General features: G+C 35.4%; 1 protein-coding gene across 2 annotated transcripts; it reads left to right on the top strand.

Annotated features, from left to right (window-relative positions):
- Positions 1-549: 549 nt before the first annotated feature.
- On the top strand, positions 550-25,292 carry LOC575315 (WD repeat-containing protein 63). 2 transcript variants are annotated; one of them, XM_030996012.1, is made up of 22 exons: positions 550-638; positions 2,107-2,333; positions 2,781-2,843; positions 3,180-3,370; positions 5,102-5,215; positions 5,867-6,046; positions 6,752-6,951; positions 7,676-7,792; positions 8,410-8,521; positions 9,092-9,295; positions 9,813-9,992; positions 10,586-10,609; positions 13,710-13,832; positions 14,715-14,788; positions 15,480-15,612; positions 17,970-18,054; positions 21,758-21,894; positions 22,395-22,589; positions 22,886-23,090; positions 23,538-23,629; positions 24,066-24,185; positions 25,007-25,292. In XM_030996012.1, exons 2-22 carry the CDS (start codon positions 2,153-2,155, stop codon positions 25,148-25,150), a joined length of 2,874 nt encoding a protein of 957 aa, XP_030851872.1. In that variant the 5' UTR covers positions 550-638; positions 2,107-2,152; the 3' UTR covers positions 25,151-25,292. The 2 variants fall into 2 exon arrangements, with proteins under 2 accessions (XP_030851872.1, XP_030851873.1); XM_030996013.1 differs by lacking the exon at positions 10,586-10,609.

Genomic DNA, 25,292 nt, shown 5'->3' with positions numbered 1-25,292 from the left:
TTCAAATGATATAGATCATTATGCCTATAAGAGGCCTGTCGAATCCGCCGAGGATATATGGTGCTATAGTGCTTTTTTGGAATCACATAGATTTTTAGATGCTTTGCATAAGTCCTACTTTGAAGAATCTCTCCCCATAGGCCTACATGTATATTCATATTTCCATGCAGGCACACAGCGAATGTTTATATTCTAGTATGTGCCAGCCAAAATTGTTTCTTTGAGAATTCGTTAAGGCAAGCTTGAAAAATATTAAGAATGAAAAGGGTCATCTTGAAAATCACATTTCATTTGAATATTGAACTATTCACCTCAGTTGAAGGGCTTTGGAGGTATTTTCTAGCTATTGCTTGTCTATAATTATAGGCCTACCTATATGTAAATAAAATGTTCAAAACTAATGAGATATTGCCAAATTAACTACCGGTATGTGAATTAGACCTTAGCTCAAGTTAATGTTTCTCCCCTCTGCATGTGCCTTTGTTTTTGACCAAATAACTATAAGAAAAAATGTATACTCGTTTTTTTCCTTTTTACGTTTGTCTACTTGAAGACACTATGATACGTTTTGTTTGAATGCTAGGTTCAAGGAGCGTTGCTTGACAACAGCGGATTATAGTCCGTGCAAATAATTTTTGGTGAGTCTGAAAGTAACCTTAATTTATAAAATATTCAAGTACCACTTGTTTATGTACACTCATATAACGAAAATACAGAAAGGTTATATCGGTTGTGAAGTTTGAATTAGCAAATATTTGGTTTATTTTATTGAGCCTAGCTAGTGGGCAAAAAAATAATTCTTGTTTCAGGAAGACACAATATGCCTCATGTGGGACTGAAGTGAAAGAAGTCGTCCCACCAATGCAACGGACAGTCTCACTCGACTCTCCGCTCAGCTCTCGAACTTAGAAGAAGAAAAGATCCTAGTTCTAGATCTAGTACTGATGTAAACTGATGTTTACTGTTCGTGTTTTGGGGTGCCCAGGGTGACAGGGTCCATTTGATATTATTATTGAAAAAAGTGCAATATTATTCTGCACATGTTTCCTTTGGCCTCTGGGCGTTTGACAGACACTAAGTAGAGTGCCCAGTATTCGGTCACTTAGACCCTAAGGGGAAATCACTAATATTTTGTATTCTTACCTCTTTTGTTTGGCAATCTACCCATCAAAAGAAAAGAAATTTATTCCTCTAACAGGATTTTATAGTCACTTAAAATATAGAATAATGATAAGCAAAATACTTCCGAAAGAAGACGGAGCATTTTTCTGCCCAGAATTCGGTCGCGCCGATTAGAATTCGGTCACGCAATTTGTGCGTGGTATCTCCGTTGCAAAGGAGCGTAGCGTATTTGCGCACTATTTTCACACAATTGCGCGATAAAGCACTGAATGTCAATGCGTTGACCGAATACTGGCCGAGCGATACCGCATGGCAAGGGTATCGTATAAATACCTCTTGCACATCGGCAAGTGCGTCATTTGCAAATTCGCTGTGATTCTCTTCACACACATACTAAATGTAACATGCATATGGCTATGCATGTAAACGCATGTGCTAAGAGAACGCGGAAGTGCGGAAAGTTGTGCGACACTGACCAATTTCGAGCTAAGTTGGAGATCTTTCCGGGGCCCTAAATCTGATTTAATTTTGAAAGTTAAGAACAATTGTTCAGCTGCCTGATTTGTGCAAGTTCGTGGCTCATAAATTATTTTTTTAATTGTTACAGCTGTTGAAACGGCTGTCTGACCGAATACTGGGAATTGACCGAATACTGGGCGCGCTACCCTACATGCTGTATTGCCACTTGCCAACTTGCAAGAAGTTAAAATTGACCTTGATTTGATTTACCTTGATTGGGCTTCAAGTATAATTACTTTTATGCCCCTCTGCAGCAGGATTAATGTTTGTATCATGTACTGAGGATTGCGCCTATGTTGGAGCTTCAGACAATGCAAAAGCAAGGAAACATTTCATATTTTACTTTAGTCTAGACCCTACTACTAGATCTAGAGGTCTAGGCTTATAATAGATCTCCATGCTTTTCCAGGTTGGATTTGAATCAAATAATGTGAAAAGTCATACATTTCATTTTGTTTTGCCCAGATCTAGGCCTTTGATTACCAGATCGATACATAATTAAGAGACCAACATGGCCGACCTAGAGGCTGATGTGACCCAAAAGGAAGCAGAGAATGCCAAAGCAGATGAGAAGGAGGTTGATACTAAAGCAGAAGATAAAGCTGCAAAGACGCCTGAGAAGTCAGGCACTCCAGCCAAAGCGAAAAGGGAGAAGACTTCATCATCCAAGCCAGCCAAGAAGGGTGGAAAAGGTTGTTTGTTCATACATTTTTTTTGAGCTTGCTCAAACTTGTCAAAGTTTTTGCTGTGACTATCAATTGCTTGATTTTGTCTTAAAAAGAAAAATAATTGTTACACAGCATCATTTGAATTTATTATCCTCGTTTCATTCACTCATAACAATATTTTGAGGTGACAGTATCAAGTAGAAAAATCCTGTTCATCGATATTTGATGCGAATTTGTGAGGAAAAGCGTTTTTTCATTTCCTCTTCTTATTGCTTTTTACAATATTAGTTTTACAATATTATTATATTTTTTACTATATCAAAGACTGTATGCACCCCATGTATTTAAATATGATATTAGTTCACTTTATTCCCAGGTTTTAAGTAGTATCCAATTAAATTGTAATTATCTAATCTTAAATCTTTCAAAAATTAAATTTTTCCTGATTTTCCTTCTGTCTTTTTTAAACAGGGGCAGCTAAACCTAAGGCAGAAGAGGCACAGAAAACACCAGAGCCCGAAGGCGGTGGAGATGGTTTGTTTAAAATCTTAACTCTTTCATACAGATTAGACATCTTTTTATGGAACATTAATTTTGTTCAATACCACATAGAGTCAGTCCTTTCTGATTATCGTCTTCTCAAAAGCAGTCAAAGAAATATCTAAGGGTATATGTCATTATCTATGTATCCAAATTATGTATTTTTATTGATTTCAATGTGTACAAAAAAATCTCCAATTCTTGCTTTCAATAATCATGCATTCTATCTATCTATCTTTAACATGCAATTAAATTGTGAGTTTCTTTTTATTGTCAAGTTACGAATGTGATACAATAATTATGCACATTATTTTCCTAATTAACCTCTAGGAACAGAACTGCCACCCAAGGTGGTGCCCTTGTTCATGGCTGGCAAGACCCAAGAACTGTTCAAGTGTGTTTGCGGTGAAGATGTTACAGATGAGAACCCCATCAAGCTAATCAGTAAGGAGGATATTATTCAAGACATGAAGACCAGGGCAGCTGTCTCCGATTTCTCTCCATTGAAACAAGCCATTTTGGTAAAATATTTCATGTTCAATATTGACTGTTTCTCTCTCTCTTTATTAATAGCAAAATGACATGTTTAAAGTACTTGAAAATGTTAGATAAGTATCCTTCCTTGCTCTCTCTTTCTCTCCTTCTCTCTCTCACTCTCTCTCTCTCTCTGTTTCTCTATTTCTCTCTTTCACCCTATTTTCTTTCTCTCTTTCACCCTCTTGTCTTTCTCTCTTTTTTAAAATAAATTTCAATTTGTTAAGAAATTATTTAGATTGGCCTTTGCATGCCCGGCCAACATGCAAAGAAATAAATATTATGACATGGTATACTGCACTTCACAAATTGTGACTACACATATATTGCATACAGGTAAACCTTGTGTTTCCATTGTGGATCATTTATTTTTAAGTAATATTTGCATTTATAACCTGTATGCCCAACAACAAGCAATGCTACTGCTTTTTACTCTTCATCAACTTAGACAAAAATGTTAGTGTGATCAATCAGTTTTCAATTACACACAAGGATGTTGAGGGGCTCGATCATTGTGTATATGAACAAAGGGGTCTACTCTGCTTTGTGGATCATGATGGCATTCAGTAGATTCTGTGTAAAGAGCACCTGTTTGGGATTATGTGAGGTGTAAAACGCTTCCATTCAAGCTAACAATGCACCTACCATTTCTACTTTATGGGTTTGTAGCTTCTTTAGAATACCCCAAATTACCCATTCAGTTTGGTGCAAAAGGAAAGTTTGCATCATTATATAATTGACTTCTTTAACTGCTTAAGCAAGTTAATTAGGCCCGGTTTCTTTGTATTTTCCATGGACAAAAGAAAGAATTCTATTTGTTCCCAATACACCCATTTTGGATGAGGAAAGGTGTAAAGTGGTTCTATTCATGTCAGCTGAACAGCCCTATCTATATTAAGCTGGGATTACACTCTCAATTTAATAGTTGCATGTGAAAGAAAGGTTTATAAAATTGGTAAAAGAATCCCTGCGATCTGATTACCATGTCAAATACCATGTAGATTTTTTTACTGGCTGCACGCGATATCAACACGATATACAGTATGCTATTCAGGAATGGATACATGATATCCCTTGCTTTTTGTACTGTCTTTTAATTATTTTTCATAGTTTGCAGTCTAAAACCATTCAAAGGTACCATGTGCACACAAACCTGTGCATCATTTGTATAATATAACAGCTATAATTGACTGCTAAATGGCAACATGTTGCGCACAGGTGTTTTGGCTTAATTGTCAATCATGACAAAAAATGTGTTTCTTCAAAAACATGAGAATCATATTCTCGCACCCTAGAATATATGGTTTGAAACATTTAATTTTTTACAATAGAGAAATTAAGATAAACATCTCTTTAAGGTTGCCTATGGACACTTTTCTACTACACTAGAAAGTGGGTTATGTAGGCGCATGCAGTTAGTAAAAGTTATTTAAAAATGCCTATGGACACTTTTCTACTACACTAGAAAGTGGGTTATGTAGGCGCATGCAGTTAGTAAAAGTTATTTTAAAAAATGTACAAAGTAGTTTGTAACCAATAAGTACAACAAAACTTATGGAATCAGGAGTTTCAAAATTCGATAAAATTATACAACGTGTACCTATCAATGTGTACCTATCAATGTGTGAGATATTACCTATGATCCATGTACATATAATATGTAGAAAGTTAATGTTTATTATCTCTTCGATTATGACCTGATATGATCTGTTTAACAGAATTATGATGGAGAAGAGATTATGGTAGTGTTCGATGCAGAATTCAAATATGGTGAGAACTTCATCATTGCGCTGACAGAGGAAGCAAAGGAAAAACTTAACAGAAAGTTCAATGTAAGTATGATGGATTCATGGCAAATATAATAATATATTATGTTTTAATACAATTTAATACCTATATTTATGTCAATTAGATTGGTATAATCAAGTCTTTTCCTTTAATGAAATACAATAATATGAAGAATGATTCAAAACCCTGTTAAATTATAAATGTATTATTTTTTTCTTCTTCAAATGTACAATTAAATTAAATCGATGGAAAAATTATTATGCCTCATCCACTGAAGGTGTTGCCATATAGGCATCATTAATAAACATGTGTTATCTAAGCTCATCCTATGATGACATCAGATTGCAATGCCATTGGTGTGCACATGATAATCTGAAATAAAACATTTGCTAATAAAAGTGAATGTAAGTTTAGATCATTTTGAAGATATTTGTCCATAAATCTAAATCCTACTTTCATGTTTTAGACATATTAAAAAAGAAGCAACATCTTTAATGTTCCAAAATGTTTTTTGTTTGTTTTTTGAAAGACAATGCAAATCATCTCTTGTTTTATGTGTGTTTGTGTTATCATCATTTGTTTGATTGTTTTTGTTTTTGTTTTTATGTGTTCATTTTTTGATAGAGACTAGTATATACTATACTTTCATGATCAATGTTAAGATAAGATAAGATCTTATGATTTGTATTTGATAGCCTGCAGCAGTAGAGGAAGGAGAAGAAGGAGGGGAGGAAGGAGAAGGTGGAGAAGGAGGAGTAATAGAAGAAGAAGATACGACAGTCTATCGCTACATTCCTCCCGAGGCTAAGGAGTGGATTTCTCTCGGCAGTGAGAAGGAGATCGAAGAGGAGGCTGTGGTGGAGACTAGAGATAAGGTGAGAGAAAGTTTACATGTCAAATGATCCAGCGACATGTGCCCCCCAGTTTGTATCTTACACTTACCAATTCTTATTTGCATCCATAACACTTAGAAACTTTGGTGGTAAGCGCTTTATAAGCACCGTTTAACAAAAAATATATATATTTTTAAATAATTATGAACCAAACACTATATCAACCGGTAACCCTTGCCCAATACCTAATTTTCCTGCCACAGGAATCAAGAGATTATGGATTTGTTTACTACCCTATTGAATAGTATTAGCTTGAATGGCTTGAGCATATGTTTGTTGAAAATAATTGTACAAAAATGAAAATAGTTTGAAGTGAATATTTTGAATGGAATGTATGATAATTAAGTCTTATGATGTGGCCAAGAAGTAAGCTAATTTGTCTTTAGTTCAGTTCCATTTGGCTAATTGCAGAATACCAATGTTTCTAAATGCGTACAAATGGAGCATATAATACTTTCATCTACAGTTCATAAGCCACACTGTACTACTTGTAGCTACTTGTTCCCTCTATATAGAAAACAATGCCTAATCAGTGACCATTGGTCCCCCATGATCCTCGTTTTCTTATGTTAATTGAGAGCCGAGTTGATGAGATAGCCACCTGTCCATGACCTCCCTGGGTGGTCTAATCCCTCCTAGCCAAACTAGTACAGACAGCCTTTAAAGTCGATTCTCTTTCCCACGCAGCTCTCCTTCACCGTCCAGCGTGTAAGGCGCGACTTTGGCGCCCCCACAAAGTTCTCTGATCGTGGACCTGACGATGTCAAGGATGGGTACATTGAGTGCACATCATTCGAAGACAAGAGCTACAACCTGAAGAAGGTGGAACTAGACATATCTGTGCAAGCCATACCGACTTACATTGACAACGGTACACAAACAGACTGGTAAGTGCCCTTTCACTAAACCTTATTGTTATTTTACCCATGTTACCTTAAAGCCCCACTGCACTACTAATATAGCTACTTGTGCCCTCTATAGCAAACAATGCCTAATCGGTGCCTGTTGGTCCCCCACGATCCCCTTTTTCTTATGCTAATTGAGAGCTGATTTGATGAGATAACCACCTGTCAGTGACCTTGCAGGGAGGTCTAATCCCCTGGCCAAACTAGTGCACACAGGCTTTAAAATTACTGTTATTTTCATGTTTTCGCCTTTATTTGTAACCCTGGAGGTCAGGAGAACAATATAGTGTTGATGATATCTACCTGCCTGTAAAAGATGCATCCTTCAATAACTTCTTTCAGAAATCAAGTCTTAAACTGTTATGACATTTCATTTAGGTACCCTATTGTGATGAAATATTTCTCAGTTTTATTTTGCATTTGTTATTTAATGAACATTTTTTTGATTATGGCATATATATATAAGAAGGAATCCCATTCTATTCAATTTTGCAAGACTAATTTTTTCGTAATATGTACATGTATGCTTCTAGACGGTACTCGTGATTTTAGTGTATACTTTTGAATTTTACACAGAAATAGTTGTGTATAATGTTGAATACTTCTGGATTTCAAATTAGCATTTTAAGATATTCAAGTCAATTTTTTTCTTCAGTATATGCTTTAAATATTTTTTTCCATCCCCCCTCTCTTTCTCTCTCTGCAGGAAGCATCCGTGTCACAACGTAACCCAGTATGCCCCCCGTGTGTTCAGTGAAGAGGAATGTGCCAAGATACTAGCTTCCAAAGAACTTCAGGAATTTGTCGAGAAAGTGGAGCCAAGGTGATTAATTTCAGGATTTGTATTTTAAAACTGTTTTTCTATAAATATAACAAAAAAAGACAAATTTAATGCAGATGCAGTATGATTTTAAGAGCATTTCCATCTGGGCTAGTATACTCTTGCAAATTGTTTTGTCTTTTACTTATAGTAATATTCAAAGGCCAAAATGACTTCTTCTCCAAACAGTCTTACGTTTTCTGCTTGAGGAAGCCTTGAGATAATACTTGATGGGAAAGTTTTAATCCCTACATGCAGCAAAAACTTGTAAAATAATCTGGTGTTTTGAGCCTTTCAGCCTTTTTTCCTGTGATTTAAACCAAAAATTGATGAATACATACATTTCCCACCTTATAACTTGTTTCATAATACTCTTTAACTTTACTTGCTTCTCCAAGAGTATAGTCTTGAGATGTTAAACTTACTTGATTAGCTAGTTTGAATACCTAAATGAACACAGATTGTGAAATTGTACACAAATCTGTTGTTTTGCAGCTTCTCAGCCTGATTTCAAGTGATTTAAACAAAAAAATTGCTGAAATATGTATATACATTTTTTATGCTGAATACATATTTTGTATCTTCCAGCATTTAACTGATCTCATATGGTTTGTTTGTAGATTTGACCTGGCCCTGCAGCAGAATGAAATCATGGACGTGTTCTTGGATGATTGGCAGGAATTAGCCAGTGAGGACAGTACATTTGGAAGCAAGTCAGACAATTACCTCAAGGTTAGTGCTCCTCTAATTCAAGAGAGCATTTTAGTGTTTAAACTGCTTCTTAAAGCCATACTGTACTAGAAGCACTACCGCAAACTCCCTCCTGGTATCATCATGATGCACAGGTCAGCTGTAGCAGTATGGTCCCGTAGCTTGCTCTGCTGGTGGTTGTAGCATAGATTTCTCTCTCTGCGAAGTTCTCACTGACTCTCCATGTATACTTCATCAAATTGTATACATTGCAGATTTTTTTGTTGAAGAAAAAACGTTTTTGCAACCTGTGGCTTGTAAAATTGTACAGTTTACCAGGGCCCATTGCTCAAAACTTACCATTGATGGTAACTTTGCCATCAATGGTAACTACCATGGAAACCTTGATTTTGATTGGCTGTCGAGCCCTGTTACCATGGTAGTTGCCATTGATCGCAAAGTTACCATCAATGGTAAGTTTTATGCAACGGGCCCTGGTTAGAGTTAACAGGAGGACAATAAAAGATCCAGTAGCCCTGTGTTAATGTGAGATGATTCTCTCTCAGTGTAATTACCATCACCTCTCTTCACATCTTCATTTGTCAATCACAGGAGTACCAGTCTTTCACCGACCTTCAATTTAGCAAGGACAAGGTGCTGACCGCCGTGGAGTGGCATCCGACCATCAAAGGGGTCATCGCTGTGTCCTGTGCCGAGAGGATGACCTTTGATGACCGGGTAGAACACTCCTCCAAGATCATCATGAACCCCTCCCTCATACTCCTCTGGAGTTTCACCGACCCCATCCATCCACAGGTATTTGCATCGCCATAGGGAGCCATACCCCCCCCCCCACCCCACCCAATTACTCATCTGTGATACTGTTGACAACTTTAAGGCGCGTCTTATCCCTATGTTAACTGGGGGGGGGGGGTCAATTTGACCCCCCCCCCCTGTAGAAATTTCGCGACTACTCCGAAACCGCAGCAGATATAAAATTTTCCTTTCATGACTTTTTACTTTCACATACAAAAAGGATGGACACACATGTATAAGAAATATGTAATGAAACTTTTTTACTTATGCTCATCAAAGTAAATCTCAAGAAATCTTTAGTTTGTAGAACCAAAACTGCTTGCTCAGTTACATAAATTAGGTTGAAGTTTCAATAATTACAATAGATGCTCAGTTGACAAAATTCCGCAGTGTGTGAAATATGTAATTACCCAGATAAACCCTCCGATGTTTCAAGTTTATTAATTGCATTTATTCAGATTGGGGAATTATGTTATTGGGATCCATCTTTTTCTCTTTTTTGTTTTTGTTTTACCAGGTGCTACTAGAAGCTCCAGATGACATATTCTGCTTCAAGTTTAACCCTTCTGATCCCAACATCATCACGGCTGGCTGCATCAACGGTCAGGTGGTCATGTGGGACATCAGCAAACATGTTGATCGTCTCCGTAGTAACCAACGAGGCAAACAGTCCAAGAAGAACAGTATGATGAATCTGGTAAGACAAAGTCTAGTCATGAATTAACATCTCTTCATATGTGTGGTGTGAGCTTAACTTGAAACAGTAGCCATCTTTATGAAATAATATAGTTAAAATAGTTAAAAATATAGAACTGGATTGCATTACCCAAAAGTGCACTGGTGGAAATATGTCTCAAAATAACTATACCCTGAGATATAAAGCTGGTATACATATGACTTGTTGAGTTTAAAACAACCAGTAATTTCATCCCACTGCCTAAAAATTATGATCGATCAAGAAATTTGATCTCCAAGCAGTGTGTGACTAGTCTTGACATGAAACAAAGAAGCTTCATGGACATGTACCTCATAATTTAATATTAAAAAGATTTGCGGTGTTGCCTGTTTTAAAACCCCTTTGATGCAATAAAAATTAATTTAGATCTTCTCTTTCTTTTACATGCATGTATCATATTGACATTAAAATGAATCATATCTTTTGTTTTTCTTTTCTGAGAATAATCCAGTCAGATTCTTTCTCAAGGTTAACTTCAGTAGTGCGTGTTTGTTTTTGTGTGAAATGCTTCTATTTCTTCTTACCCATATACTTCTCTTCATTGCATGCTTTAGCGGTATGGTAGAGGGAGAGACAAGGTAACAAACAGCATGCCATACGATCATTCTAAATCTGATATATTGTTCAAATTTGTTCACTAACCCACCACTAATACTACTTATTAGCCCATATATTCTTGAAAGCCATATTAACTTTAATCCAGGTTTTAACCCCGATCTAATTGATTTATGGAATGCCAAATGTCAACATAACGTGGTTCTGTAACTGAGAGATAATGAAGATTATTTCTTTATGATATTATTTTCTCATTGTCTTTTCAGGACTAGATTAAATCTGATTATCATATTTTGTTACAGAGTTGCAGTAATTTGTACAGAATAAAAAGCTTATCACTTGGCTCTCCATAAATCAGTGTAGTAAATTAAACCAGGTATAAGTTATTCTGCCTTTGTTGATATATGAGCAACTTGTAATTACTAGATTTTTGTGTGTAATATAGAGCACAGTTTCTCTTATGTCTCGTAGCTCTGTGCACATTGTGTTAGCTTCTAAGTGGCGTTAGTATTATGTGTTAAATAACCCTTTCGCGACAATCACTCCACATGTGGTTTGATAATAACTTTTGATTCAGAGCAATAACAAAATATACCAGATGCATGACTACAAAGGGCAGCAATTTCTGAAAGGGACCTGAAAGGGTTAAATGAATAAACACCCTTCTGGATGCCAGAAGAGAATCTTACATTTTTTAGCATACAAAAACAGGGTCATTCAGTTGTTTGCTAAGAGGAAGAAGGGCGCTAATATGTTAAGTCCTACTTACATTAACATCCTCCCTGCTTTCAGGAGACAATATGTTTGTAATTGCACACTCAAAAACAGGATCTCCACTCTGAATTACAGAAGGCAAACTGTGATACAATACCAACGAAAGTGAATGATGCAAAAGGTTGTTTCTAAATTAACCAACACCTTTATCAGTTTCTGTTGTTGAGAAACCTTTCTCAGACCACAATTTTATTACTGATACTCTTGAGGTGGATGAGATTCTTTGTCCTTGCTTTTGATCTTGTCAGTCACAAAAGTTACACCTGATTGTACATGTATGCATACTCGACTAAAACAGCTATGATACAAGTATATTCTGGAACTGCATGAAATTGATAATCCAATATCAGTGTTTTGCACATTTCTTTTTATCACATTAATGTTGTTTTTTGTTTTCTTTCTACACCTGTATACACTAAAATCTAATTTTTGGTTTGAAAAAAAGTATTTTTGTTTTTATTTGTTTGTATTTGTCTCTATATGTTTTTGCTCCTATTGGAGTTCATCACTGGGATTTAGGTGCACACGTAATCTCAGTAATACGAAACACATGTTTCCTAATATGTTTAGGAATTGATATTAAAGGTACACATCTAATTTGGCTGATTGATGTAATTTCTTGTTTGGTTCTGGTTTTGGTTGTTAGTGTTTACTGTGCCAATGATTGGGATCACGATGATGGTTTGTGGAAGGAATTTTGTTTACACCAAGTACAAATCTCTATGGATATGTATTTCCTGTGAGTGGACTATCGTTAGTTTGTGCAATAATTTTAAGAGAGCCTTTTCTCCTTCACTAAACTAGCCCCACCTAAAACTGATTGATTTTTACTTTTGATTAGTGGCATTAATTGAGTTATGAGTTATAAATACACACAGACTGGTTTTCATTTTACACTTATTTTTCACAGTGTTATTAATTTAAAACATGCTTTACATTAGAAATTGAACCATTTAAATCCTGATAAGGGCTATGAAATAGATGAACTGGAAAGTGAAAATATAGCAAAGTAGACATATTTTAATGACCTATTTAATAGAAAAGCAATATTCAAATAAATAAAAATTGATAATAAATTAGTACCTACAAGAAGGAAAAACAAAGAATTTTACTTGTTATTATGGTGTAATGTGTTTTAACTTCATTTTGATATTAACTTCATTTGTCTGTCATCGGTTGGATGTGAAATTATTATATGGTCTCCCTTGTTTATTTTTTGTAACCATGTTCCCAAAATATATACGCATGATGTACATACTGATCAATGTTTTTTTTTTATAGAATGAAAATGGTTCACGTTTTTCAGCTGGATATTGAAAATTGTGTCCAATATGATGATGTCACTACACTTCATATTTATTTGATTTATTCTCTCCATAAACATTTTGATCCTCATATCGATGCAAATTATTATTATTATTTTTGTTTAATGTAATAGTTTATTGTTTTTGATGTTGTTGTTGTTGTTTTTGTGTGTGGGGGGGTGTGGGAATTATCTGAAAGTAGTGTCCCGATGGGAATACTTCAATAGCCCCTTCATAGGACAGGATTGTAGTGCAGTAGAGGGTGTAGCTTTCATAGGGATTGTAGTTGTGTGGATGCTAGTCAAGAGATTGTTATCCTAGACTTTGGGCATTATATTATAGAAATATTGCATGCTCTGGCATTCAGTAGAACAAAATATATTCAAAAACAAATTAATGATACCTGAGTGATGCTATATATCACTGAGGCTGCAGGCTAAGATTGAATGTTGGCTGGCTGCAGTTAAATGGTACAATGAAAAATTCTCAATTTTGATATGAATATATGTTATATTGAACAACAAATTTATGAAATATTTGTTTTAAAAATTAGACCAAAAACGTTGTTATATTGCACGCTCGTGAACATTTGTTGAGTTGATTGAAAATTGTTGAGTATCATGTGATGCTTTTTTAGCCAAGAGGATCGATACTGGCTAACAAATATCATATTTTATAGTTATATTATATTTTAAAGTTATATTGCATGTGTGTAAACCATGCATGCTTTTATTTATTTTCTTTGTATGATATACTAGCTTGCATATATTACTGTATAGAATACAGTTACCAACCTTATGCCATGGTGATCCATGTGTGTTTTGGTGATAGAATGCCAATCATTGTTTGGATAACGTAACATGGATTAAAGGAAATTTTGTATGAATAACACAAGCGAGTTGTAATTTCATATGCTTGAAGATCCGGTATGTACAATGTCTCCCAGCAATCAAGGTTAGCTTACCCCTTGGGCTCTACCGTTTTGCATGAAGTTTTAATTGATTTACGAATCATCACCAGTTTCTTCTCATTCTCTTTTCACTAGCCTGGATTTGAAGATGAGAATGCGGATAAGACTCCTGTGGTGAGATACTGCGCCGTGTCTGCCATAGAGCACAGCCACAAGTCAGCTATCTCTGATGTTCAGTGGGTACCAGACCATATGGAGGTAATTAAGCCCAATGCCTGGACTGTTTCCGTGTCCCTCGCCCAATCGGTTAAGAAAATATAACACACCCTCAACGCTAAAACAAAGACAGTCCTTGCCTTTTATTCTATGTATCCTTGCAAACGGGTGTATTTTTTTGTGGGGTGGGGGTATGTTGCTGTATCGATGTGGGCTGTGGGTAAGAGAAGAGAACATAGATGATTGAAGAACAATGAATATATAAAATACAGACAGAATCTGGACTATATAGAGGTAAGCATCCATTGGGATCACATCAGAAGATAAGAGAGAGAAGGAGCGATGGCATAGGAGATGAAGGAATGAGGATTAAGAAGAATGCGGCGGAGAATCCGGTAGCAAGAGAAATAGTAGGGGAACAGGAAGGTGAATGGGGTTACAGTTCACCGTAAACAATTTGATAAAATAAATCAAAGGAAGAGATGGATTATTTTTAAGTTCATAAAATGAAAAGTATGATAAATAAATGATTAAGAAGAAGTAAAATCAAAGATAAAGATAAAGAAGATAGCGCAAAGCTAAACCATCATGTTAAAAGTGGGGAATGTGATAATAATGGCAAGCAAGAGAAAAGGAGATAGGAGCATTAATAGATGAATACTAACATTATTCAGGATCAGTGAGAGTAAGCTGTGAAAGATAGAGAAGAATGAATGGTACACATTTTTTTTTATTGCATTTGCATTGCATTATTATATTTTCATATTTTATGTAATTGCATGCAACCTACTGTAAATTCTACCAGGTGTTCAAAAATGAATTATTCCCTATTATTAAACTGACACCTAAAAACATTGATGGATGATGTAAATATATTTCTGTTTCAGTTCTAACGCTTTTTTAAATTCCTATTTTTTCCTTCAGATTACTCGGATGGGTGTCGTTTGTGAAAATAAGCAGCAACAATGTCACCAGATTTTAACTGGTTCTTCCGATGGGTAGGTACCGAATTTGATACATTATATTCTCGCAAAATCCGCAATGCTGTTTGGGGTCATGGGGATCTCCAGACTAATATCTCTCCCACAAGATAAGGATGGGTAGATTGAGATGGAAGAAACATAATATGAGATTTTAAAAGAATAGAGGAAATTTAGCCTTGGATACAGAAAGCAATGAATTTCCCTTACAAAACTAAAGAGACACAAGAAGAAGATATGAGAGCATCTGACCTCATTCAGGTGGATGCTGAAGGCCAGAAGACTTGGAGAGGGCCGGACCTTTGAGAAAATGAACCGTCCAGCCTGACAGTGTAGAAAAAAAATGGTAGAAAATGTTGATGAAGATTTTATGCACCGGGGGGTGTTTCACAAAGACTAAGATCGACTTTAAGTTGGACTTAGCTATGGCAGGCCATTCATGCCACTGGTCGCTCTCAACATTATGATCTTTAGATAATATTTTTTCCTTCAATAATGCATTATTAACAACAACAAAAATTCTGTAGATTTGAGACCATGATTTGTATGTTCCTTATAGACCAACGCCAGTTAATGGTGAGAGGAAATAGTTGCACAAACGGCCTGCCATAGTCAAGTCCAACTTAAAGTTGATCTTAGTGTTTGTAAAACACTCCCATTGGCTCAGATTATGTACTAATATTGTTCTTTTACTCTGTTGATAATTCAGGTACGTTGCTATTTGGGATACCCGGCCTCCCAAGGGTCAAACCCCAACCATTGATAACGCCAAGCATGATAACCCACTGGGTGTAGCAACGACATTCAAACATCTGGATCTTACATGGAAACCTGTCATCAAGGTCAGTTTATAGTATTTCATTACATAATGATAATAGTATACAAATATACACTGTCTTGAGAGGTTAATTCTGGTTAAAACTATGCGCAAGAGGAGACTCCAATGGTACTATTTGCTGAGGGGCACAGCCCCAAAGCAAATGGTACTTTTGGAGTCACCGAGGCCCATAGTTTTAACCAGTACCTCAAAAAGAAGGCATGGTATTTTTGTTTTAAACGTTGCATCAAAAATAAATTTAAAGAAAAAAAAAAGATTAAAAAATTACCATTTTTGGGGAACAAAAAGGAAATTTAGAATTTAAAGAAATGTCTATTTTTTTTTTTTCTTTTTTTTCTTCTTTAAATAATTTTTTTTTCAACTCCCAAATAACTCCCAAATAGAACCGGGTACTCTCATATAGTAATTTTTCAGAGCAACCTTAAAATAGTTGAAATATTTTTGGCCATGTTACAAGCTCTCAACTAATCAAAAACCAATACATTTTTGATGGAGGATATATTAATGATTATTTTACTTTTTTTTCCTATAGTGCATCCAATAATATGCAAGTATTTTAATGCAATTTCCTTGTACTGTGTGGCATTTGGCATAAAATGGGGTGAATATAGGACAGACAAATAAATTTGGTTTGCCATTTACCAAATCACCTCCATTTTACAGTTCACTGGTTTTCCTTTGGCTACACAACTCACAAGGCTAGCTGTCCCAGAGCCATCTTTCGACAGAGTTTGGTCAATTCGGTTTCAGTTATTGTATATTCTTTTGTTTGTGCTTCCCCAACAGAGCAGTATTCTGCCCAACTCCAACCGAGTTGACCAAACTCTCCCAATCAATAACTCTGAACAACCCATGGGATTGACAGCCCTTAAGCTTTCTTGTCAGTCTCTTTGACTATAAATTATTCAATTCAATTTAATTCAATTTAATCTTATATTTCATTAAAAACACAATAGTTACATAATGAATACATACACAAAGTACATTGGGAGGATCCCTAAGAAAGCAAAGGTGCTTTGAAGGGACCCTGTACAAACATGAAGAAATAAATGAACATGAATTAAATTTGAATAAAATTAATCAACAGGCAATATGTATACACCCATTCATTCCAATATAGCGTTAGCTTTCTGGAACCATCATGATGAAGTTTGTAATGTAGAGGGCTTTAATAGCGGCCTGGTTTAGTTGCTAAAGACTTGGAAAGTGAAAAAGTAGGTTAGATGTTGACATTCCAATCATGCCAATTCTAATTAATGGAATATACCCGTCAAGGATTCCAAGAAATTATTCAGGTCTCAACTTGAAGAATACCATCAATCACAACTTGAATTGTGTTTCAGTAATTTTCCTTAAAAGGTAACACTTTTTAGTGTTACCTTTTAAGGAAAATTAAAGGTGATGTACACGTAGGTACTTTATTATCCAGGTAGTTTTTATGAGAGCTGTATTGTTTTAAATTCTCTTCTTATACTATCATGTACAGTTGTGCTTGTGATCAGTGATTTAAAAAGATATACAAATTGGCCATTAAAAAAAAAAGAATTGAACTTTCACTGAACTTCACTTTATCATATTGGGCTTTCATTTTGTGCTCCTTTTACTAATTTTACTTTTAAAAAGTTGGGTTCCTAGAATTTTCTTTTTAATTTGTTGATTGATTCATCATTTGTTTTCAGTCTGACATGCCTTTTGCTCCTATTTACTGGACAATAAGTATTTTCGTTCAATGAGACTGATCACCAAATTCTTTTTGCCTCATAATAACAGCTTTGATATTATATCTCAAAAGATATATTGCAAGTTTGAATCCCATAAATACACTTCAAATTTTAAAAAGGGTAAAGAAAAAAAAGGACTTTCAAGTAGACTAGTAAATGTATTCTGAAGAATTAAGTGCTCACAGCAGTGAACTCAAATTTAATGTCTATAATTGCTGAACCTGATGGGATTTCACTCACCTAGTCTGTTCACAGCAGGCAGGATCGTCTCTCCTCCCCCCTCCTCTCTCTCTCTCTCTGCCTCTCTCTTTCTCTCAGTCCCTCCCCCTCCTCCAATATCTCTCTCTCTGTCTCTCCCTTTTTTATATTCATTGTAAAGTTTTAGTGAATGATTTTATGTCTTTCAATATTTTGGTGATAGGTTCCTTTAAGAAATGAGAATCATTAATAACTCTGAAGTGAAAATGGGAAATACCAGCACTTGTAATATTAACAGCTCAAAAGGATTGAGTTTCACACTTTTAGAAATGGCCAATAATGATTTATGAGATTATTGTCAGCATGGTAACAATTAAACCATCTGGATGAAATATGAGCTTTCCGTTTCAAGGGTGTGTTCTTTGTTTGTCTGCCTCTACAGATACCCATAAACCGCATGGAAGGCAGCGGAGACTACTGTCCGACCAGAGTGAGCCTACAGGAGAGGCAAGGGGATAGAAGCGTGTGTGAGTATATAGAACTGAATATATATGAAAGTGAAAACACAATGATCCGTTATTGAATCTACAATATATATAGACCTCAAAGCTTTCATTTCCTTTAAAAAAAGAAGGCCATTGAAATGTAAGATGATTTTTAGAAACTTTTGCTACCACCTAGTAGGCTTCCTACCCCCACCCTTGATCTCAGTCCCAATCATAATTAACTTTGGCACACGTTTGCACACAAATTCAGACATTTTAGGGGATTACTTTTTGTGCAAAATGTTTTTAGTAAACCTTAAGAACTCTTAAGACCTCTCATACAAACTGTTGCTTTCATTTTCATCAAAATAAAATGTTTTATGAGTTTTTGGGTTCATGTAATGTTGTGATAGGATATGTGATTACCCTCCTTATTTTGTACATGTAAAAAATGGGTAATTTTGGTATATTCTCCAAATTTTTATGGTATTTCCTAGAAAACTATACAATTTTTCTTCTATTTTTTTATGGAATAAAATGAAGAAAAAATAAAAAATAAAAGACAAAAACATATATTCTGTACGATTTATGCACTAGTCTTTAACTGATTTTTTAATATGTTATTATTTAATACTAGGGTATGCCCAATCTCATGAACTTTGTCTCAAAATATGGATAACATTTGATAGAAAAAATATGAATGAACCCATGCCAAGAAATTGTCATGTGTCGCAAACTTTATGAGTGATCAATTGTGTATACACCTTCAAAAGAGCTTTTGAAAGCCTCTTTAATGAATTGTTCCTAAAACCCCATACATTAATATATAGAGCCACACAATGAAACAGTTAGGGCATTAAGAAACAGTACAATATGATTGTACAGCTTGTCAATGTTTCTTTTTTTAATTGAGCTTATATATCTGCTCTTACTTGGATAAAGAACTATTTTGATGCAATGATAATGACACAAGCCATGTAATTTGCGGTCCAAGAAATACTTTGATGCAATAACAATGACACAAGCCATGTAATTTGTGGACAAAGAAATATTTTGATGCGATGACAATGACACTGTCACACAAGACATGTGATGTGTGGGTTAAGTTTCGTGCTGCCAGAAAAAAAGTATTGTGCTGTGAAACCTCTAAACTGATACAAAAACTATCCACTTCAATCTATAACTGGGGCTATCGTGTATTTTCCAAAGAACAATATCCACTCAAAACTGCTTCTTGTCAAATTTCAAGATCGTTTAATTTTTTTGCAAGGTTACATGTCTTTTTGTGCTTAAACAAGGTCTTGCAACTCTCTTCTGCTTCCGTACTATGCAATTGTTATGATTTTTTATATTTTTTACAACTGAATTGAATGAAATTGCATCATTACGGTTTATTGGAACAAACAAAATTTGCAGCCCAAATGCAGATAGTGTTGTTTTTTTCTCCAGAACCTGAACAAATGTATTTTTTAAAATCATAATAATGGAATATAGCATAAACATAAGACATCCTTTTTAAACATTCATGAGATCCCATCTTGGAAGAGGCAAACAAAGCTAGTCTATTGTTTTGATGAAAAGGACTAGGTCTTAATTTCCTTCTCCTTTTTATTTTTTCATTTTGCTATGAAGGATACCATCTTAGTTTGCACGTACTGTGAAGAAAGCCCATGAATGTTTTGCTTACAATTTTATTTTTCGATACTATTGAAAATATTTATTTATTTAAAAAAAAATAATAATAATAATAATACAAAAATGAGAGATATAACACGTGACGTAAAGTATTTTGGCGACAATAGTCAAATTACTGACTAATCGCCAATAAGCTAAAACACAACAACAACAACATCATAATTGTTCAAAAGCTCTTTTCACTACAACTATCAGTACAATACGACTCTGGGGAGGGTGATTCTTTCACTGTCAGTTCTCTTTAAGGAATCTCAAAATCTCTTATGAAGTAAATCATCAAATGAAATTATAAGCAGACAATGTTAAGTTATATACAATTTTAAAAACGCACAAGAAAAAAATAGATTAATATTTTCTCTTTCTTTTTTAAACCTATTATTTTTTATACAAAATTATTCAATGAAGATGATTGCATGTATATTCTCCTGTCAAAGATTTTGTTCGTACATGAATGCTTCCCTAACTGATATCTGAATATGTTTGCTTGCTCTGCATGAAGTGAAAGTGAAAAACAAAACCAATTTATCTGAATATGATAACCAAATCAATCATGGTACAAAGAGTACTCATTATTCCTTTAACCACAAGAAATGCTACATGTTTCAATTCTTTTTCTAAAAATATGATTGATATATAACATGAGCAGTGTTTAAACCACCCACATATGGATTATCATAGAATAGTACTTTAACCTGTATGTTTAATGCCATGATTGCAAATATGCACAAAGTATGTATATAAATTTCATAACACATTTTTTTTTTTGCCATGCATTTAAAAACTTATCACGATTGGTTTTCATTTTGCGGGTTCCTGTTAGAATAGATGTTCAGCACATAGGCTCTGTACATCATCAAGGCTATTAAGAAAAGGGTTCACGTGTATTCAACTTAACATAATTTATTAGCTGATGTCATATCATCGATTTAACTCTAACCTACATTTCTTCATTTGTCAGTGAAACGTTTATGAGTGTCATTCCAATAAGAGAATTTTGTAATGATAAATATTTTCTGATTCTAAAAAAATGAAAAAGATATGTACATTTATTAATGCAAGAACATATAGTACACAACAGGAAAGGTGGGGAGGGGAGTAACAGATATAATTTGCATTTGGTTTAATATATATGAACATTTTTTTTGATAGGAAAACACTGCACAGCATGGTTGTAGAGAATGAAGTATCACAAATAATTGTATATTTTCATATAGGGAGTATATTTCTAGAGAAGTGTATTCTTCCAGTGAAGGAAAATAAATGCATGTGGTGTGGTTTGATGCTGAAGTGTCAGATTTTCAAAACAATTCCAATACTAGTAATATGGCAAGGAACTTTTTCTAAGAACCTGCATGTTTTTCTGATACTTCTGCCACGGATCACATTATAACAGTATTAGAGCCAAAATATCAAATATATTATCAATGTACTCATAATCAAACAGCCATTTCAAAATGTGAGAAAGCATACAGATCACATGTATTCATTGAAATTCAATTTAAAGTTCAATTCTCATCATACTGAATATCATACTCTAGGGCACAATATGCTAAGGTTGAAGTTACCCCTTTGACAATTTTGTTCATTAACCAAATTCTAAACTCAAACCCTAGAACAAACAGTATACATAATATTAATCCTTATTAAACCCAACCTTAAAACCATTTGCATCCATAATCCTTACCCAATATTTGGCAAAATAAAGCCTAAATAGTAGTAGACTTTATGTTTAGCACAGGGCTAATCTTCCACAAGGTCCATCTGTGTATACTAAGGGTATGCAGGTGGACCACTACACCATGGTTTCCCCCTACTCTTATTCAAAGAGCGCAGTGGGTTCTTAACATGCAAAGGTGGTGACTCTCCTCTACATGGGGCCTCCATTTTACATCCTATCCAAGGGATGGAGTGTTTTCCACTTAACATAGCCTGCCTCTATGAAACAAGGGGAGGGGCACGTTAACACACAATGCCCAGGGCAATTGTAACCAGAGTAAATATATAGTCACTGGTAAATAAGTAACCCTTATCCCATTCTCTTTGATTGCAGTGGAGAAGCAGCCTAAGAGTGAATTAGAGAAGAAGGATAGTAGTATGGGTGGCCTAGGGATATCTTTGAGAGGGGGTTCAGCCAAGGAAAAGAGACCCCTGGAAGGAGCTACAACTAAATTCTATGTTGGTACACAGGTAAAAATAACAGGCATACTCAGAGATCCAGAGAGGGAGAGAGAGAGGGAGGGAGGGAGGGAGGGATGGAGGGAGGGAGGGAGAGAGAGAGAGACAGACAGACAGACAGAGAGAGATAGAGAAGGAGAGAGGGAGAGAGATGTTAGATTTGCATTTTGCCCTCGGAAATGATGGTGAAAAAGTGGTGTTTTTGGTAATAGCAATGATGGGAATTCATGATTGTGGTTTTGTGATGATGATTGTCATTTTGATTGTTATCTCAATAGGTATTTTAAGGTGGTGGGAGGGATAATAATGATGATGAGGATTATGTTGGTGTGGGAGACAATCATTATAATGATGATGGTAGTGGTAATGATAGTGATGATGATGGTAGTAGTAATGACAGTGATGACGATGGCCCTGGGAGGAAGATGGCAAATAAAATTATCTGTACCTGTAACTAGGTATCCATCTATAAAACTACCCCCTCTTATTGTGAATCTTAATTACCATCGTAGGAAGGAGAATTGGTGTATGCTGATTGGAAGCTAGAGAAGGACACCGACTCTGGACGACTCCAAGCTCCCAAACCCCTGTTTGCCACCCAGGTCCACGACAAGGGCATTGAAGCCCTCCAGAGATCACCCTTCTTCAAGGATGTTTTACTCCTGGTCGGAGGCTGGACATTCTCACTATGGAAGGAAGGCAAAGAGGTATGTAATGTTCTTTGAAGTTTGATATGAAGTGATAAGATTTATTTTTCATTTTTATTTTTTTACATGAATGGCAGCTTCACGCAACGAAGGTCCTACTTGTATTCACTAAACTCTGTGTTACAAGATTAAGATATATTATAAAGTATGTTACACATCATTTTTTTTATTTAAAAAAACCATAAGGATTTATACCCCTTCATATCAGAAGAAGTTTTTAAATATTGTTTAAAGAAATTTATTACCATGGCCTTGAATTAAGCTTTAAGATATAGTAATTTATTTTTCCATTTTAGTTTGGTCCTCTGCTGACCTCCAGCGCCGCGGCCAAGCCCCTGACCGCTGCTTACTGGTCACCCACCAGACCTGCTGTTTTCTACATCGGCACGGCAGAAGGCAATGTGGACGTCTGGGATCTCCTGGACAAGACTCATGAACCGTCCCTCTCTCAGAACATCTCGGCCGCGGGGATCACCAACATCTACCCGTGGGTGGTGTCAGGTAAGATTGGTCAAATATTAGGATATATCCTGTCAGTTCTAAGATGCTTAGTAATAGTTGCCCTAGCAACAATTGCTGTGTGATTAATTTCATACACTATTTAAAAAAAAAAATCAGTTTGAAATTAAGACCCAACACTTTACCTAATCTTAACCCAAACCTCAACATTTTGACATATGATTTCTGTTTTGTTGTTTTCCGTTTAGAGTTGTGTGTAACAAGTATTACCATTCCAAAATATTAGGTGTGTTGAATGCTGGTCAAGTTATAATTTTATAAAATGATAAATGAAAATTGTTAAGTTTGTTTTGCAGTTTATAAAGAATGTTAATCCTTGGCTAAATACCTGCCAATTCCTGTAACAAAAGATGTTTCAATGTAGTTAAGATATGTATGGAAATTCATGAGTAACGTCACCTGTATACGCTTCTTGTTGTTTGATTACAGGCAAGCAACAGCTTCTTGCAGTGACTGATAAGATTGGGACACTGCACATCCTGGAGGTTCCCTGGACCCTCAGAAACCCAACTCCTAATGAGGTAAATACTTCATTGCTGCATCAGGATTTGATTTGCCTGGTGATCGAGGCACCTGATCATTGCACAAACTTATATGATTGACATTGTGTATTCTCATTGAAGGGATGACAATTTACCCTAGATAGAGCTCCAGTCTGTTAAGTGGTGTTCTGATCTACATGCTCATGTGCACTTTCTACAGAATATACATTTTTTGATAATTCATTATTGAAGGAAAAATATTATATTGATATAGAGCAAACAGTGGCAAAACGGTCTGCCATAGTTAAGTCCTACTTAAAGTTGATCTTAGTCTTTGTGAAACGCTCCCCCAGGACTACTTAAACATGAGATGGAGACTTTCGCTAAATCACCAATGTGTGTTTATACACCTTGGGGTTGCTGGATTGCATGGCCTCATTTGCCCACACTGTACATTCTTTTATTTTCATTTCAGCTGTCGAGCTTCACCTACTACCTGGACAGAGAGGTTCAGAGATTGGAGTTCCAGGAAAGCAGGACGAACTTCCATGTGGACAACAAGAGGAAATTGGATCAGGAGGAAGCTCAGAAGAAGGTAAGTTCCAGATTTGCCTTCAACTATTAAAGGCCATCTGTACTAGTTTTGCTAGAAGAGATTAGACCACCCAGGATGGTCACTGACAGGTGGCTATCTCATCAACTCAGCTCTTGGGGGACTAATGGTCACCGATTAGGCATTGTTTTCTATATAGAGGGAGCAAGTAGCTACAAGTAGTAAAGTGGGGCTTTAAAGCATATATCTATATATATATATATATATATGTTTGTTTGAGAGTTAAACTTTTGATATCAATGCAATAGTATTTAGCTCTAAAATATTCAGTTAAGTATAACCTTCATCGGTCGTGTGACCCAACTTGGCCTGTTTGTATGTGCCATTCAATATAAATTCAATTCAATAAAAATTCAATAATGCTTTTATTAAAAACCCTTGTAGCCAAAATGCTGAATTGTACATGTTTACATATACATGAGCTCCATTACATAAAATCATATTTCATTTGTTACAATCGTTCAAACAGCATTGGTAATACTTAACATTACTCATGTGTAGCTATTTAAAATCAATCACTATGTATTATTTACGTTTTAAAAATATGTTAAGATTCACAATAGTAATAATAACAATTGATTAAAAACAATACAATACATTAAACGTATCATTATCTTTCTTGAGCAATCCAAGGCAATATAGGTTTAAGCAATGTACTTACACAGGTAGATTTCGTTATAAGACAGTTTATGGATGTGGTCCCTATATTAATTTCAAGCAATTTTTGCTCTCACATGCAGTATTGATTTATTTGTTTGATCGATTGATTGATTGTTTATTTGTTTGTATGTTTACATAAACAGATGGCGCCGCCTCAAGAGCCTAGCACCGAGGAGGTAGAAAACAAACAGAGGATTGAATTCCTGGACTTCAAGGATGATGAGAAGAAGTTCCTTGAAGATCTCGGTCTCATCGTGGAGGAAGAAGAGCCACTTCCAGAGGTCTAAATTGTTAACTTAGTCTGCATTTTAGGTTTCCTTCCCTTAAAACCCCACTGCACTACTTATAGCTACTTGCACCCTCTATATAGCAAACAATGCCTAATCGGTGACCATTGGTCCCCCATGATCCCCCTTTTCTTATGTTAAT

The sequence above is a fragment of the Strongylocentrotus purpuratus genome, unplaced genomic scaffold (assembly GCF_000002235.5).
Source record: "Strongylocentrotus purpuratus isolate Spur 01 unplaced genomic scaffold, Spur_5.0 spur5_scaffold_3, whole genome shotgun sequence".
Lineage (NCBI taxonomy): Eukaryota > Metazoa > Echinodermata > Echinoidea > Camarodonta > Strongylocentrotidae > Strongylocentrotus > Strongylocentrotus purpuratus.
This window is presented reverse-complemented; position numbering and strand designations above follow the sequence as displayed.

What these genes read in the sequence shown, in the direction of transcription:
- LOC575315 (XM_030996012.1), top strand. Translation starts at nt 2,153, where the DNA reads ATGGCCGACCTAGAGGCTGATGTGACCCAAAAGGAAGCAGAGAATGCC. An exon ending in AGCCAAGAAGGGTGGAAAAG is followed by an intron (nt 2,334 to 2,780) that starts GTTGTTTGTTCA and finishes TTTTTTAAACAG; the next exon opens with GGGCAGCTAAACCTAAGGCA. An exon ending in AGTCAGACAATTACCTCAAG is followed by an intron (nt 8,522 to 9,091) that starts GTTAGTGCTCCT and finishes TGTCAATCACAG; the next exon opens with GAGTACCAGTCTTTCACCGA.